General features: G+C 37.2%; 1 protein-coding gene across 1 annotated transcript; it reads left to right on the top strand.

Annotated features, from left to right (window-relative positions):
• Window positions 1–208: 208 nt before the first annotated feature.
• On the top strand, window positions 209–15,545 carry LOC131334908 (uncharacterized). Its single transcript, XM_058370215.1, has 19 exons — window positions 209–346; window positions 437–683; window positions 1,161–1,244; window positions 1,554–1,736; window positions 2,718–3,099; window positions 3,301–3,402; window positions 4,493–4,565; window positions 4,672–5,077; window positions 5,318–5,469; window positions 7,201–7,447; window positions 8,117–8,179; window positions 8,510–8,677; window positions 9,680–10,059; window positions 11,621–11,631; window positions 12,171–12,243; window positions 12,350–12,596; window positions 13,303–13,398; window positions 13,743–13,919; window positions 14,938–15,545. Exons 1-19 carry the CDS (start codon window positions 309–311, stop codon window positions 15,316–15,318), a joined length of 3,510 nt encoding a protein of 1,169 aa, XP_058226198.1. The 5' UTR covers window positions 209–308; the 3' UTR covers window positions 15,319–15,545.
• The last annotated feature ends 619 nt before the right edge of the window (window positions 15,546–16,164 follow it).

The following is a 16,164-nucleotide window of genomic DNA, read 5'->3' as shown; positions in this document are numbered from 1 at the left end:
GCTCCACACATAGAAAATCAATTAAGATAGAGTTATTCATGGAGCCGCTGTAAATAGACAGTTCATATAGCCATGCGATCTCGGCCATCCGGATTTACATGAAACTTTTTTGGGCCTCAAAAAAATTTCATTAACATCTGAACCATACAAAATACTTTTGGACAGTCGCGATTTACCCCCGTAAATAACTGCTCACGGAACCCTTTGTTAAGAAGATTTTCTCAAATCAATATTCACTATTTTAGTCAAAAGTGTAAAGCAAAATCTGTAAAACTTTCTTCTGCCACGCACACCCCATTCTTTCCGCCATGGCAGAAACTGTCACAAGCACAGCAGCAACAAACAGGTACTCCATACTCTCCTTTTCACTCTCTCCCTGGTGCTAATAACCAGAGAATCTAACAGACACCACCTTTCTGGTTTCTTGTCTGTGTAGGTATGCAGTCGTAACAGGGGCAAACAAAGGAATAGGATTTGAAATCTGTAGGCAATTAGCTTCGAATGGAATCACGGTTGTATTGACAGCCAGAGATGAGAAAAGGGGTACAGAAGCTCTGGAGAAACTCAAAGGGTCTGGACTCACTGATCTTGTGGTGTTTCATCAGCTTGATGTGGCTAACCCATCTAGTATTGCTTCCCTTGCTGATTTTGTCAAGACCCAGTTTGGGAAGCTTGATATCTTGGTATAGTTTTTTTTTTTTTTTGGTAAATAAACAGGAATTATAATCTTGGTATTGTTGAATACCAGTTTTCATTTTTTTTCTTTTTTCTTTTTATTGATTTTCTGTTTACTTGCGTGATTAGATGTCTCGTGTTTCTCTAAAAAGTGATTTTTATGTTTTTGATCCTCAAAAAGTGATTCGATTGATGGGATTTGGTATGGTACTTATGAAATCTCTGTTATTGATTAAAAGGTTACTAAGAAGTATATTCTAATATTTCTTATGCAAACGTATTGATTTGAACTCAATAGCATGTCGGGCCTTTTTGGCTATTCTAAATTGAAGCATCCAATGGTTTGATAAGCGTATTTGGTTATGTGGATGGAATATATTTCCTTCTAATTGGTGTATAATTCACTTACAATTTCTTCAAGAAGCATTAGAAAATAAAATTAAAGAACTTTGATTCTTTCATTTAGAGAGCTTGGACTGTGGCAGGTGAACAATGCTGGGATTAGTGGGGCCGTGATGGATTGGGATGCTTTCCATGCTTCAGGGGCTGCTGCTGCTTCTGCTGCTCCAGTGAGTCTTACACATTTTCTATTTCCTTTCTGAGTCTCTAACATAAAAGGCATGATGAAGTACGCATTCCCTTCTGATATAGAATTGTGATGAGTAATCGGCACTTGGGGCCATTTGTTTGACAATATAAGCATCGGATTGGACTATATATTTGAGGAGACTACATTTGTTAAAGTCTATACGGAATACTCATCGGAAATATAATCCTTAGTGAATACACTGGGGAGTGGACAGTGCAGTATTATTATCCTTTCACTATAATTCCCGTTAAACATACGTGTCCTTACTGAATTGTCTCACTCTATGCAGTCTAAAATTTGGAACGAAATAAATTGGAATGAGTTGATGACTCAGACTTACGAGTGGGCGCCGGAATGTTTGGAAACAAACTACTATGGAGGAAAAAGGATGATTGAAGCATTTCTTCCCCTCCTCCAGTTATCCGATTCGCCGAGGATTGTCAATGTTACTTCTAGCATGGGGAAGCTAAAGGTACAAGACCTTCCTAACCCTCATCGAAGATTTTGAGATTAAACTTATATACAGGCATTACTAGCTTTCAGTTTTGACTCGAGAAATTGAGCTGTTGGAGTTGATTGCAGAAGATTTAACTTCATAATGAGTCTGAATCTCCCACCAAAAGGAATTTTCTCTCATGTTAGACTAGGGAGCTTACATCTTTTGCTAAAACTAGAAGTAGCTATGTTTGGATGACAAGAATCAGAGCGAAGGGATGTTTATCATATTGCTAGTGTCGGTTATTCAAGCGGCTGGTTTCATGAGGGAACTTATCAGATTTTATGTTATGTGAACTGATCTACTTTTGTAAATGATTAATTTGAAGTAGGTGGGTTTCCAACTTGGACAGGTAATCGATAGTCATTCCGGGTTCCAAATTATCCAATCGTTTTCAAACGGTAGAATCGTGAAGACCCAAATGAATGATGATAGACTAATTAAAATGAAGTTAGTTTGCATAAACATATGCAAGATTTGGAAACATCCCATATTTTCTTGCCATAATTGTAAACTTATTGTAGCCTTTTATAGTTAACTTACTTGTCTCAAATTGCAGTTTTGGAATAAATCTACGCAGTGAATTACTTTTAACGATTACATTCTTAGGCATGTGAGACTCCCATGGTTGATGTGGGATTCCATTCCTTCTTTAGTCTGGAAAAGTGATTCCCGCTTGAGTAGAAAATTAGGAAGAACTTTCATATTTCAATTTGTTTCAAGCTATGGAATCATAAATACTTGGAATCACGTTCTAAGTCTCTGTCAAAAGATTCCGGCTATCTGATCAATGATAAGAATGACGGTAAACTCATCAAAATGATGCATAATAAATTTAAAATCACTTGCATGACCGTATCCAAAATACGCTGGCAGATATTTTGTTGCCAAAATTTCGAACTTGTTAAAACCAATTGTACATGCCCTTATTTGTTATCTCTCATGTTGCTGTTTCAGTTTATACCAAGCGAACGGGTTCAAGGAGTATTGAATGATGTTGAAACCCTCACCGAAGATACAATACATGAGTTACTAAACGAGTTTCTCCAAGATTTCAAGGAGAATTCATTAGAAAGCAAAGGTTGGCCCGCCTTTCTCTCTGCTTATACAGTATCCAAAGCAGCTATGAACGCATACACAAGAATTCTGGCCAAGAAGTATCCAACTTTCCGCATCAACTGTGTGTGCCCTGGTTATGTCAAAACAGATATTAACAACAACAGTGGTTTTTTTAGCATAGAAGAAGGTGCTGAACATCCAGTGAGATTAGCCCTGCTTCCTGATGATGGTCCCACTGGCATCTTCTTTGTTATAAAAGAAGTAGCTTCTTTTGTTGAGTGAGTATTACTACTTCCAATCTCACAGATGTGGGTGGAAGCATATACTGTGATATTCATGTAACCAATATTATAAACAACTTGAGCCTCGGGGCAATCAAACTATATCGTGAATGTCAGCATGCATGTAAAATAAGTATGTTATGATTTTTAATGTCACACTCTTATGGTTTTCGCTATAAATGCTTTGTAATATTTCACAGATTTTTGTGCCAGTATAAACTACGGGCACAGATGGTTTATTAGTTTAGACAGCAGACTACAAAACATTGGATTGGTTCTTGTTCTACCTTTGTATCATTGGAGTAAGATGAGATAGCAATTTGTGGTAATGGAGGAGAGAGAGCTCATCTTCTATCAAGCTAATATGAGGAGGGCAGGGATTGCTGTAATGCTTTTATCTGAGTGCTTTCCTTGCTTGCGCTTTCTGAAAATGACCAAGGCAGGGATTACGTTGGTTCTTGGCATGGTTTGGTTGATCTTGTGAATAAGATGAACTTTTTCTACCACATTTTTAGTCCACTCTTTTGGTTGAAAATCATGGAAAATTTTGTGAGCCTAAACCCTGCACGCGCGCATGCGTTATATGACCTTTTTCCTTCTACTCCCATCTGTAAAAATCTAGACAAAGATGCCAAAGGCAAAAAGACTCACTCCCATGTAGCTTGCTAGTTTTGCTACACTCTGGGAAAATCAATATCTAGAATTTAGTAAAAACCAAACTCTAATAAATCAGATTCACTTTAGATACCCTGTATTCTCATATGCATCAAGCACCTTAATTTCTAAATAACTAATAATGCTTGTTGCGTGGATTTTTCTCTAAATTTTTTCATAAAAAATTGAGGGTTATCTTTAGTTTCAACGAGAGGAATCAAGAAGCATACATGTAGATCAAAGTTCGAAAAAAATTCAAACTAAAATAACTCTAAATCCACTTACCATGCCTTTCCAAACCTTCTTTCATCTTTTAGCCCTTTCTTTTTACTTTTGATCACAATTTTTTTTTCTGGGTTCAGCTCGTCAGGACTTGAAGATTAATCTAAAAAGTTTGACATTTAAATCTTAAAAATTTCACAATAAAGATGACTCTTAAAGACAGAATTTGGGCCAAACAGGGCCTCTGTCCAATATAAGATGGAGTAACCAATAACCCAAGATTGGCTTATCAAATGCGTGGGACTTAGATGTTTGCTCCCTCAAGGGTCTCACATTCGAAACCTCCCAAGTGCTATCAATCCTTTTGGGATCAGTCTATAGAGAGCTTTTTAATTGGGATCCCAATGGTTGGTAGGATTGTTTTCCAAAATTATTCGAGATGCACGTAAGTTTGCTCGGACTTGAGTTATGAAAACAAAAATATGGAGTACTAAAGATGGCAAATATTGAGACCAGAACATGAGGCTAACATTCCTCCGCCACATCCCACCTTTTCCGCCATGGTAGTCACAAGCACAGCAACAAACAGGTACTTAACTGTTTCGGTAGAATTAAGCAACCCTCTCTCCCTCCCTCCCTAGTGCTTGTAACCAGAATTGAAGAAACACCACCTTTCTGGTTTCTTGTTTGTGTAGGTATGCAGTTACAGGGGCAAATAAAGGAATAGGATTTGAAATCTGTAGGCAATTAGCTTCAAATGGAATCACCGTCGAAGCTCTTGAGAAACTCAAAGGGTCTGGACTCACTGATTTTGTGGTGTTTCATCAACTTGATGTGGCTAACCCATCTAGTATTGCTTCCCTTGCTGATTTTGTCAAGACCCAGTTTGGGAAGCTTGGTATTGCTGAAATCCCAGTTCTCAGTTTTTCTTCCTTTTTAAGGTTTCTTCTTTTGTATTTTTTTGGAGCACCTAGCCTACTTCATATTCAATTGCAAAAACCCCAAGTGATTCTCCGTGTTTTCCCCATATTTGGAGCTTGCTGCCGAGAGGCCTTTAGCTCAACGGTGTTAGGGGTGCATGTAGATGCTAGGAGAAAAGAGGTAAGGAGTTCAACTTCTTTTCTAAGGTGCTAATCTAACTATTCTAACAAAAATGACTTTCGCCGATAAAATAGAAAAAAAAATTAGAGCTTATTGTGCTTAAAGATAAAGTTTACTAGCTAAGTTGAGCAGTTTTCCATTCTTTAGGGTTTACTAGCTAAATGCTTTTACACTTAAAATAATGAAGGTATTAATTAGATTAGTGTTTTCATAAGTTTAGTTTTTTTTTTTTTTTTTCAGGTTTTCAAAAAACACGACAAAGAGAATGAGAATAAGACCAGACACAGAGTTTTTCTTGTTATTATTCATCTGTGGCTTTATCACTTTGGATGCAGGAGGAGACGGTGGAACATGTCAAACACAACATATGGTTTCCTGTCTACAGCCCTCTCGTTCATGAGAAATAGAATTCATATCGTTTCTCTCTCTCTCCGGTGAAGGATTTTTTCGCTGCAGACTCTCACCCGATTTTCTGCAGCCATTTATGCATTCGTGGTTAATCACTATGTAAAACTGTAGTACCAGCTCCAGCCTAGATTGGTAAAAGCAAAATAGCGGTAGTTGTATTTATTTGTCGTTTAACTACTTAAAAGGTGTCCAGACAATTTACACAAGCATCAACTACTATTGTTAAGGACCAATTCCATCGGTCAAAATTGTGAAGCAAATCATATTGGCTTCCAATTCAATGCCTTCAACCAGTTGCGTGAGATTATTCAAGGACATAAAATAAGACCAAGTTTTTATACAAATCTTATTGTCCACTTTTGTGGTTGAAAATCAAGGCAAAATTTCGAAGCAAATCATATTGGCTTCCAATTCAATGCCTTCAACCAGTTGCGTGAGATTATTCAAGGACATAAAATAAGACCAAGTTTTTATACAAATCTTATTGTCCACTTTTGTGGTTGAAAATCAAGGCAAAATTTCGAAGCAAATCATATTGGCTTCCAATTCAATGCCTTCAACCAGTTGCGTGAGATTATTCAAGGACATAAAATAAGACCAAGTTTTTATACAAATCTTATTGTCCACTTTTGTGGTTGAAAATCAAGGCAAAATTTCTAAGCCTTAACCCTCGATGTCTTCGGTTGCGGACGCCATATATGACTTTTTTTTCCATATATGACTTTTTTTTCCATGCAAACTCCATATTGAAAAAGTTCAGAAAAAAGACACAAAAAAGAGTCACGCTTTTGTAGTTTGGAGCCTGCTAGTTTTGCCCCACACATAGAAAATCAATCGAGATAGAGTTATTTACGGAGAACGCCATATATGACTTTTTTTCCATGCTAACCCCATGTTGAAAAAGTCGAGAAAAAAGACACCAAAAAGAGTCACGCCTATGTAGCTTGGAGCCTGCTAGTTTTGCTCCATACATAGAAAATCAATCAAGATAGAGTTATTCACGGAGAATGTCATATATGACTTTTTTTCCATACTAACCCCATATTGAAAAAGTCTAGAAAAAAGGCACCAAAAAGAGTCACGCCTATGTAGCTTGGATCGTGCTAGTTTTGATCCACACATAGAAAACCAATCAAAATAGAGTTATTCACGGAGAACGCCATTTATGACTTTTTTTTCCATGCTAACCCCATATTGAAAAAGTCTAGAAAAAAAACTCCAAAAAGAGTCACGCCTGTGTAGTTTGGAGCCTGCTAGTTTTGCTCCACACATAGAAAATCAATCAAGAAAGAGTTATTCACGGAGCCGCTGTAAATAGACAGTTCATGTAGCCATGCGATCTCGGCCATCCGGATTTACATGAAACTTTTTTGGGCCTCAAAAAAGTTTCATTAACATCTGAACCATACAAAATACTCTTGGACAGTCGCGATTTACCACCGTAAATAACTGCTCACGGAATCCTTTGTTAAGAAGATTTTTTCAAATCAATATTCACTATTTTAGTCAAAAGTGTAAAGCAAAATCTGTAAAACATTCTTCTGCCACGCACACCCCATTCTTTCCGCCATGGCAGAAACTGTCACAAGCACAGCAGCAACAAACAGGTATACTTGAGTATGAATGCAGCAAAACTTCTCCTTTTCACTCTCTCCCTGGTGCTAATAACCAGAGAATCTAACAGACACCACCTTTCTGGTTTCTTGTCTGTGTAGGTATGCAGTCGTTACAGGGGCAAACAAAGGAATAGGATTTGAAATCTGTAGGCAATTAGCTTCGAATGGAATCACGGTTGTATTGACAGCCAGAGATGAGAAAAGGGGTACAGAAGCTCTGGAGAAACTCAAAGGGTCTGGACTCACTGATCTTGTGGTGTTTCATCAGCTTGATGTGGCTAACCCATCTAGTATTGCTTCCCTTGCTGATTTTGTCAAGAACCAGTTTGGGAAGCTTGATATCTTGGTATTGTTTTTTTTTTTTTGGTAAATAAACAGGCATTATAATCTTGGTATTGTTGAATCCCAGTTCTCATTTTTTTCCTTTTTACTTTTTATTGATTTTCTGTGTACTTGCTTGACTTAGATGTCTCGTATTTCTCTGAAAAGTGATTTTTATTTTTTTGATCCTCAAAAAGTGATTCGATTGATGGGATTTGGTATGGTATTTATGAAATCACTGATATTGATTAAAAGGTTATTGAGAAGCATATTCTAATATTTCTTATGCAAACGTATTGATTTGAACTCAATGGCATGTCGGGCCTTCTGGCTATTTGCTTTTTCACCATTAAAAAGAAACCCCGAATGAGCTTAAAATTATTATTATTATTTTGAAACAAAAACTAGGTTTTAAAGGCTTTTTCATGAGCTAAATCAAATTCTTTTTTTACAGAAGTGACATGGGGAATACCTAGCTGCTACTCATGGTAGTCTTTTTCTTTTTGTTTCTGTAATTAATATTTATGTGAAGAAATTGAAGCATCCAATGGTTTGATAAGCATATTTGGTTCTGTGGATGGAATATATTTCCTTCTAAATGGTGTATAATTCACTTACAATTTCTTCAACATGCATGAGAAAATAAAATTAAAGAACTTTGATTCTTTCATTTAGAGAGCTTGGACTGTGGCAGGTGAACAATGCTGGGATTAGTGGGGTCGTGATGGATTGGGATGCTTTCCATGCTTCAGGGGCTGCTGCTGCTCTTGCTAATCCGGTGAGTCTTACACATTTTCTATTTCCTTTCTGAGTCTCTAACATAAAAGGCATGATGAAGTACGCATTCCCTTCTGACATAGAATTGTCATGAGTAATCGGCACTTAGGGCCATTTGTTTGACAATATAAGCATCGGATTGGACTATATATTTGAGGAGACTACATTTGTTAAAGTCTATACGGAATACTCATCGGAAATATAATCCTTAGTGAATACACTGGGGAGTGGACAGTGTAGTATTATTATTCTTTCACTATAAGTCCCTTTAAAAATACTTGTCCTTACTGAATTGTCTCACTCTATGCAGTCTACCAATTGGAAAGAGTTGATGACTCAGACTTACGAGTGGGCGCTGGAATGTTTGGAAACAAACTACTATGGAGGAAAAAGGATGATTGAAGCATTTCTTCCCCTCCTCCAGTTATCGGATTCGCCAAGGATTGTCAATGTTTCTGCTAGCATGGGAAAGCTAAAGGTACAAGACCTGCCTAACCCTCATCGAAGATTTTGAGATTGAACTTATATACAGGCATTACTAGCTTTCAGTTTTGACTCGAGAAATTGAGCTGTTGGAGTTGATTGCAGAAGATTAACTTCATAATGAGTCTGAATCTCCCACCAAAAGGAATTTTCTCTCATGTTAGACTAGGGTGCTTATATCTTTTGCTAAAACCAGAAGTAGCTATGTTTGGATGACAAGAATCAGAGCGAAGGGATGTTTATCAAATTGCTAGTGTCGGTTATTCAAGCGGCTGGTTTCATGAGGGAACTTATCAGATTTTATGTTATGTGAACTCATCTACTTTTGTAAATGATTAATTTGAAGTAGGTGGGTTTCCAACTTGGACAGGTAATCGATAGTCATTCCGGGTTCCAAATTCTCCAATCCTTTTCAAATGGTAGAATCATGAAGACCCAAATGAATGATGATAGACTAATTAAAATGAAGTTAGTTTGCATAAACATATGCAAGATTTGGAAACATCCCATATTTTCTTGCCATAATTGTAAATTTATTGTAGCCTTTTATAGTTAATCTTACTTGTCTCAAATTGCAGTTTCGGAATAAATATACGCAGTGAATTATTGTTAACGATTACATTCTTAGGCATGTGAGACTCCCATGGTTGATGTGGGATTCCATTCCTTATTTAGTCTGGAAAAGTGATTCCCGCTTGAGTAGGAAATTAGGAAGAACTTTTATATTTCAAATTTTTTCAAGCTATGGAATCATAAATACTTGGAATCACGTTCTAAGTCTCTGTCAAAAGATTCCGGCTATCTGATCAATGATAAGAATGTCGGTAAACTCATCAAAATGATGCATAATAAATTTAAAATCGCTTGCATGGCCGTATCCAAAATACGCTGGCAGGTATCCAAAATACGCTGGCAGATATTTTGCTGTCAAAATTTTCAACTTGTTAAAACCAATTGTACATGCCCTTATTTGTTATCTCTCATGTTGCTGTTTCAGTATATACCAAGCGAACGGGTTCAAGGAGTATTGAATGATGTTGAAACCCTCACCGAAGATACAATACATGAGTTACTAAACGAGTTTCTCCAAGATTTCATGGAGAATTCATTAGAAAGCAAAGGTTGGCCCGCCTTTCTCTCTGCTTATAAAGTATCCAAAGCAGCTATGAACGCATACACAAGAATTCTGGCCAAGAAGTATCCAACTTTCCGCATCAACTGTGTATGCCCTGGTTATGTCAAAACAGATATTAACAACAACAGTGGTTTTTTTAGCGTAGAAGAAGGTGCTGAACATCCAGTGAGATTAGCCCTGCTTCCTGATGATGGTCCCACTGGCATCTTCTTTGTTAAAAAAGAAGTAGCTTCTTTTATTGAGTGAGTATTACTACTTCCAATCTCACTGATGAGGGTGGAAGCATATACTGTGATATTCATGCAACCAATGTTATAAACAACTTGAGCCTCGGGGCAATCAAACTATATCGTGAATGTCAGCATGCATGTAAAATAAGTATGTTATGGTTTTTAATGTCACACTCTTATGGTTTGCGCTATAAATGGTTTGTAATATTTCACAGATTTTTGTGCCAGTAAACTACGGGCACAGATGGTTTATTAGTTTAGACAGCAGACTACAAAACATTGGATTGGTTCTTGTTCTACCTTTGTATCATTGGAGTAAGATGAGATAGCAATTTGTGGTAATGGAGGAGAGAGAGCTCATCTTCTATCAAGCTAATATGAGGAGGGCAGGGATTGCTGTAATGCTTTTATCTGAGTGCTTTCCTTTCTTGCGCTTTCTGAAAATGACCAAGGCAGGGATTACGCTGGTTCTTGGCATGGTTTGGTTGATCTTGTGAATAAGATGAACTTTTTCTACCACATTTTTAGTCCACTCTTTAGGTTGAAAATCATGGAAAATTTTGTGAGCCTGAACCCTCCACGCACGCACGAGTTATATGACCTTTTTCATTCTACTCCCATCTGGAAAAATCTAGACAAAGATGCCAAAGGCAAAAAGACTCACTCCCATGTAGCTTGCTAGTTTTGCTACACTCTAGGAAAATCAATATCTAGAATTTAGTAAAAACCAAACTTTAATAAATCAGATTCACTCTAGATACCCTTGTTTTCTGATATGCATTAAGCACCTTAATTTCTAGATAACTAATATTGCTTGTTGCGTGAATTTTTCTTTAAATTTTTTCATCAAAAATTGACGGTTATCTTTAGTTTCAACGAGAGGAATCAAGAAGCATACATGTAGATCAAAAGTTCGAAAAAAATTCAAACTAAAATAACTCTAAATCCACTTACCATGCCTTTCCAAACCTTCTTTCATCTTTTAGCCCTTTCTTTTTACTTTTGATCACAATTTTTTTTTCCGGACTCAGCATATCAAGACTTGAAGGATTAATCTGAAAAGTTTGACATTTAAATCTTAAAAATTTCACAATAAAGATGACTCTTAAAGACAAAATTTGGGCCAAACTGGGCCTCTGTCCAATATAAGATGGAGTAACCAATAACCCAGGATTGGCTTCTCGATCAATACTTGGGATCTCCAATGGGAGATGCCAAATGTGATGTGGAGGGTTTAACGTTCAAATTTGACATTGGATGACCAACCCACATGCTTTCTCTTAGGCCAAACCTTACGTGGCTGTTGACATTGATGAAGGGGAGGTAGCATGCCAATTTTGACATGGATGAAAACAGATGCCAAATTTCAAAAACTAAGAGCATCTCCAACCTTGACTTCAAATTGAGAATGTCAAATTTTTTTTTAAGGCTGATGTGGCATTTTGGCTTCTCCAATTTAACATCAAAGCCTTCATTTCCAGCCTTTACGTCAAATTCTATTTATTTGACATCAAGCTATTCCTCTCCAACTCTTAATGTCAAAATCCAAACAGTCATTTTTGAAATTTGGCAGGCAAGAGGCAGGTAGTCAAAGTTGGCATGCTTCCTCCCCTTCATCCATGTCAAATGCCACGTAGGATTTGGCCTAATAGAAGGTATCTGGATTGGAAGGTGAATTGATGCCAACAATTACCATTGCACTGTCCACGTCATGTTTGACATCTCCCATTGGAGATGCTCTAATGGTTATGATTTTGAAAATGTGCCTTTTGATTTTTCTTTTGTTTCAAATAAATAGAATTTGACATAAATGTTGGAGTGAAAGGCTTTGATGTCAAATTGGAGATGCCAAAATGACACATAAGCCTTCAAAAAAAGTTTGGCATCTCCCATATGAAGTCAAGGGTTGGAGATGATGTTTGCTCCCTCTAAGGTCTCATATTCGAAACCTCCCGAGTGCTATCAATTCTTTTGGGATCAGTCTATAGAGAGCTTTTTAATTGAGATCCCAGTGAACGGTAGGATTGTTCTCCAAAATTATTCAAAATGCGCGCAAACTTGGTCGGACTTGAGTTATGAAAACAAAAATATGGAGTACTAAAGATAGCAAATATTGAGACCAGAACAAGAGGCTAACATTCCTCTGCCACATCCCACCTTTTCCGCCATGGCAGTCACAAGCACAGAAACAAACAGGTACTTAACAGTTTCGGTAGAATTAAACAACCCTCTCTCCCTCCCTCCCTAGTTCTTATAACCAGTATTGAAGAAACACCACCTTTCTGGTTTCTTGTTTGTGTAGGTATGCAGTTGTTACAGGGGCAAATAAAGGAATAGGATTTGAAATCTGTAGGCAATTAGCTTCAAATGGAATCACTGTCGTATTGACAGCCAGAGATGAGAAAAGGGGTACAGAAGCTCTTGAGAAACTCAAAGGGTCTGGACTCACTGATTTTGTGGTGTTTCATCAGCTTGATGTGGCTAACCCTTCTAGTATTGCTTCCCTTGCTGATTTTGTCAAGACCCAGTTTGGGAAGCTTGATATCTTGGTATTGCTGAAATCCCAGTTCTCTGTTTTTCTTCCTTTTTAAGGTTTCTTCTTTGGTTTTTTTTTTGAACACCTAGCCTACTTCGTAGTCAATTGCAAAAACCCCAAGTGATTCTCCATGTTTTCCCCATATTTGGAGCTTGTTGCCGAGAGGCTTTTGGCTCAACGGTGTTAGGGTTGCACGTAGATGCTAGGAGAAAAGAGGCAAGGAGTTCAACTTTTCTTCTAAGGTGTTAATATAACTATTCTAACAAAACTGACTTTCACCGATAAAAAAGAAAAAAGAAATTGGAGCTTATTGGGCTTAAAGATAAAGTTTACTAGCTAAGTTGAGCAGTTTTTCCAATCTTTAGGGTTTTTGGTTATTTGCTTTTCAACATTAAAAAGAAAACTCAGAAGTCAAAATAAGCTAAAAAAAAAAATAGATTTTTTAAAATGCTGTTTCTTAAGCTAAATCATTTTTTTTTCACAGAAGAGACATGGGAAATACCTAGTTGTTACTCATTTGTAGTCATTTTTTTTCTGTAAACAGGATTTATGTGAAGAAATTGAAGCATCCAATGGTTTGATAAGCGTATTTAGTTATGTGGATAGAATATATTTCCTTCTAAATGGTGTATAATACAATTACAATTTCTTCAAGAAGCATTAGAAAAAAAATATTTATAACGCTGAATCTTTTAATTAGAAAGCTTGAATTGTGGCAGGTGAACAATGCTGGGATTACTGGGGCCGTGGTGAATTGGGATGCTTTCAAAGCTTCTGAGGCGGCAACGGCTGCTGCTGCTGCTGATGATGCTGGGGTGAGTCTTACACATTTTTCATTTCCTTTCCAAGTCTCTGACATAGAACACATGATGAAGTACGCCTCCCTTCTGATAAAGAATTGTGGTGAGTAATCGGCATTTTGGGAATGTTTGTTTGACTATATTAGTATCGGATTGGACTATCTATCAAAGGAGACTACATTTGTTAAAATCTTTATAGAATACTCATCGGAAATGTAAAACCTTAGTCAATACTACGGTTGTGTGGACTGTGTAGTATTAATCTCATCATCCGCTTACATATGATCAGATTATATATACCTTCCCTGTTAGTCTCGTTAAACAAACCTGTTCTTACTAAATTGTCTCACTCTATGCAGGCTAGAGGCAAAATCAATTGGAATGAGTTCATGACTCAGACTTATGAGTCGGCGAAAGAATGCTTGGAAACAAACTACTATGGAGCAAAAAGGATGATTGAAGCATTTCTTCCCCTCATCCAGTTATCTGATTCACCGAAGATTGTCAATGTTTCTTCTAGCATGGGGAAGTTGAAGGTAAAAAAGTTGCCTAACCCTCATCCAAGAGTTTGACATTCCCACAGCTAATGAACTTATATGCAGGCATTACTTGCTTTCAGTTGACTTGAGAAATTGAGTTGTTGAAGTTGTCAACCAAAGATTAACTTCATAATGGGTCTGAATCTCCTACCAAAAGGAATCTTCTCTCATGTTAGTGTAGGGTACGTTTATCTTCAGCAAGAATAAGAGAGAAGGGTTGTATATCAAATTGCTAGTGTCAGTTATTCAACCTGCTGGTTTCATGAGGAATTCTAGCTCCAGGGGAAACTAATCAGATTTCAAGTTATCTTTTCTCATCTAATTTCTGGAAATGATAAAATCTAAGGAGGTGGTTTCCATTCTTTAAAGAATGTGAGATTCTCACGAGGATGTGGGAATCAGATCTCTACTGATTTGGATAATATTCCAACTTGAGCGGGTAATCAGGAATCATTTCCGGTTCCAAAATGTCCAATCCGCTTCAAACGGTGATTGGTGATAGACTAATCACAATGAAGATGGTTTGCACAAGAAATGCGCAAGATATGCGAACACTCGATATTTTCGTGCAATAGTTGTGTACTTCTTGTAGCCTTTTGTAGCTAATTTTCTTTCGTCTCAAATTGCAGTTTGAAAATAAATATGAGCGGTGAATTACTGTAAAAGATTACATTGCTATGCATGTGAGACTCCCATGGGTGTTGTGGGATTCGATTCCTTCTTAGTCTAGAAAAGTGATTACTGCTTGTGTAGGTAATTAGATAGAACTTTCACATTTCAATTCGCTTCAAGCTAAATCACATTCTCATTCCCCCTCAAAAGATTCCTGCCATTTGATCTTATCGTTACGATGATGGTATCAACTAATCAAAATGAAGCACAATACATATGAACTCATATGCCTAGCCATATAAAAATCCCACTAGCGGGATTTTTGCTTGCAAAATGTTGAACTTATTAAGTCAATTGTACATGCCCTGATTCGTTTTTTTACCTTCTCATATTGCTGTTTCAGCTTATACCAAACGAACGGGTTAAAGGAGTATTGAATGATGCTGAAACCCTCACCGAAGATACAATAGACGAGTTACTAAACGAGTTTCTCCAAGATTTCATGGAGAATTCATTTCAAACCAAAGGCTGGCCTACCTTTCTCTCCGCTTATACAGTATCGAAAGCAACTATGAACGCATATACAAGAATTCTGGCCAAGAAGTATCCAACTTTTCGCATCAACTGTGTATGCCCTGGTTATGTCAAAACAGATTTTAACGACAACGGTGGTATTTTTAGCGTAGAAGAAGGTGCTGAACATCCAGTGAGATTAGCCCTGCTTCCTGATGATGGTCCCACCGGCGTCTTCTTTTTTCAGAAAGAAGTATCTTCTTTTGTTTAGTAAGTATTACTACTTCCAATCTCTCAGATGAGGGTGGAAGTAAATCCTGTGTTGCACAAAAAAAGAAAACGTGTGATATTTATGTAACCAATAGTATAAACAACTTGAGCCTTGGGGTTGGTGTGATTAAACTGTATCGTGATTAGTAATGTCAGCATGCTTGTAAAATAAATATGTTATGATTGTAATGTCATACTATTATGGTTTGTACAACAAAATCTTAAAAATTCTCCGATTTGTGTGCCAGTAAACTCCGGACACATTCACACACACACACACACTCACTAAAATGTTCTCCTCTAGATGGGTTATTGTCGACTCAACGAAACTGATGGGTTTTTACTCAATCGCATAGCTTCTTGTTCTGCCAAAGTATTGATTGGAGCAAGATAAGGTATTGATTCTGGGATCGGCTTATATAGGTTCTTGGCATGGTTGATCTTGTTAATGTAGTCATATTATTTCAGCAGCGCCGTTATGTACAACTTGTATGGTTTTGCTCATCTCTCACTCTTTGTACAACTTGGAAGAGGTGAATTTTGTGTTTGAGGGGTGGTTTGGCTAATAAGTGGTTGACTGTTTATGAACAAAATGCTATTCTCAGAAAGGCCTGCAGATATCCCCATGCACAAGGATCACTGGACTACACGGTGGATTCATAAAATAATGCTCTTGTTACACTTAAATTATGTGCAATCAAATCTTAAGTTATCATTTTTGACCTTATGTCGATGTATTTGTTGTGCCCTAAGGATCATAAAACCAGACCAGAACAGACACCAGAACACAAATGCAGATAATTTATGTGGTTCCCCAAACTCGGGTACTCCACGGAGGTTACCGGAG

This window comes from Rhododendron vialii, chromosome 7a, assembly GCF_030253575.1.
Source record: "Rhododendron vialii isolate Sample 1 chromosome 7a, ASM3025357v1".
Taxonomy (NCBI): Eukaryota; Viridiplantae; Streptophyta; class Magnoliopsida; order Ericales; family Ericaceae; genus Rhododendron; species Rhododendron vialii.
This window is presented reverse-complemented; position numbering and strand designations above follow the sequence as displayed.

Coding starts and splice junctions, on each gene's coding strand:
- LOC131334908 (XM_058370215.1), top strand. CDS start 309: ATGGCAGAAACTGTCACAAGCACAGCAGCAACAAACAG. Junction 1,245..1,553: donor CTGCTGCTTCTGCTGCTCCA/GTGAGTCTTACA, acceptor CACTCTATGCAG/TCTAAAATTTGGAACGAAAT. Junction 12,597..13,302: donor TTGGGAAGCTTGATATCTTG/GTATTGCTGAAA, acceptor GAATTGTGGCAG/GTGAACAATGCTGGGATTAC.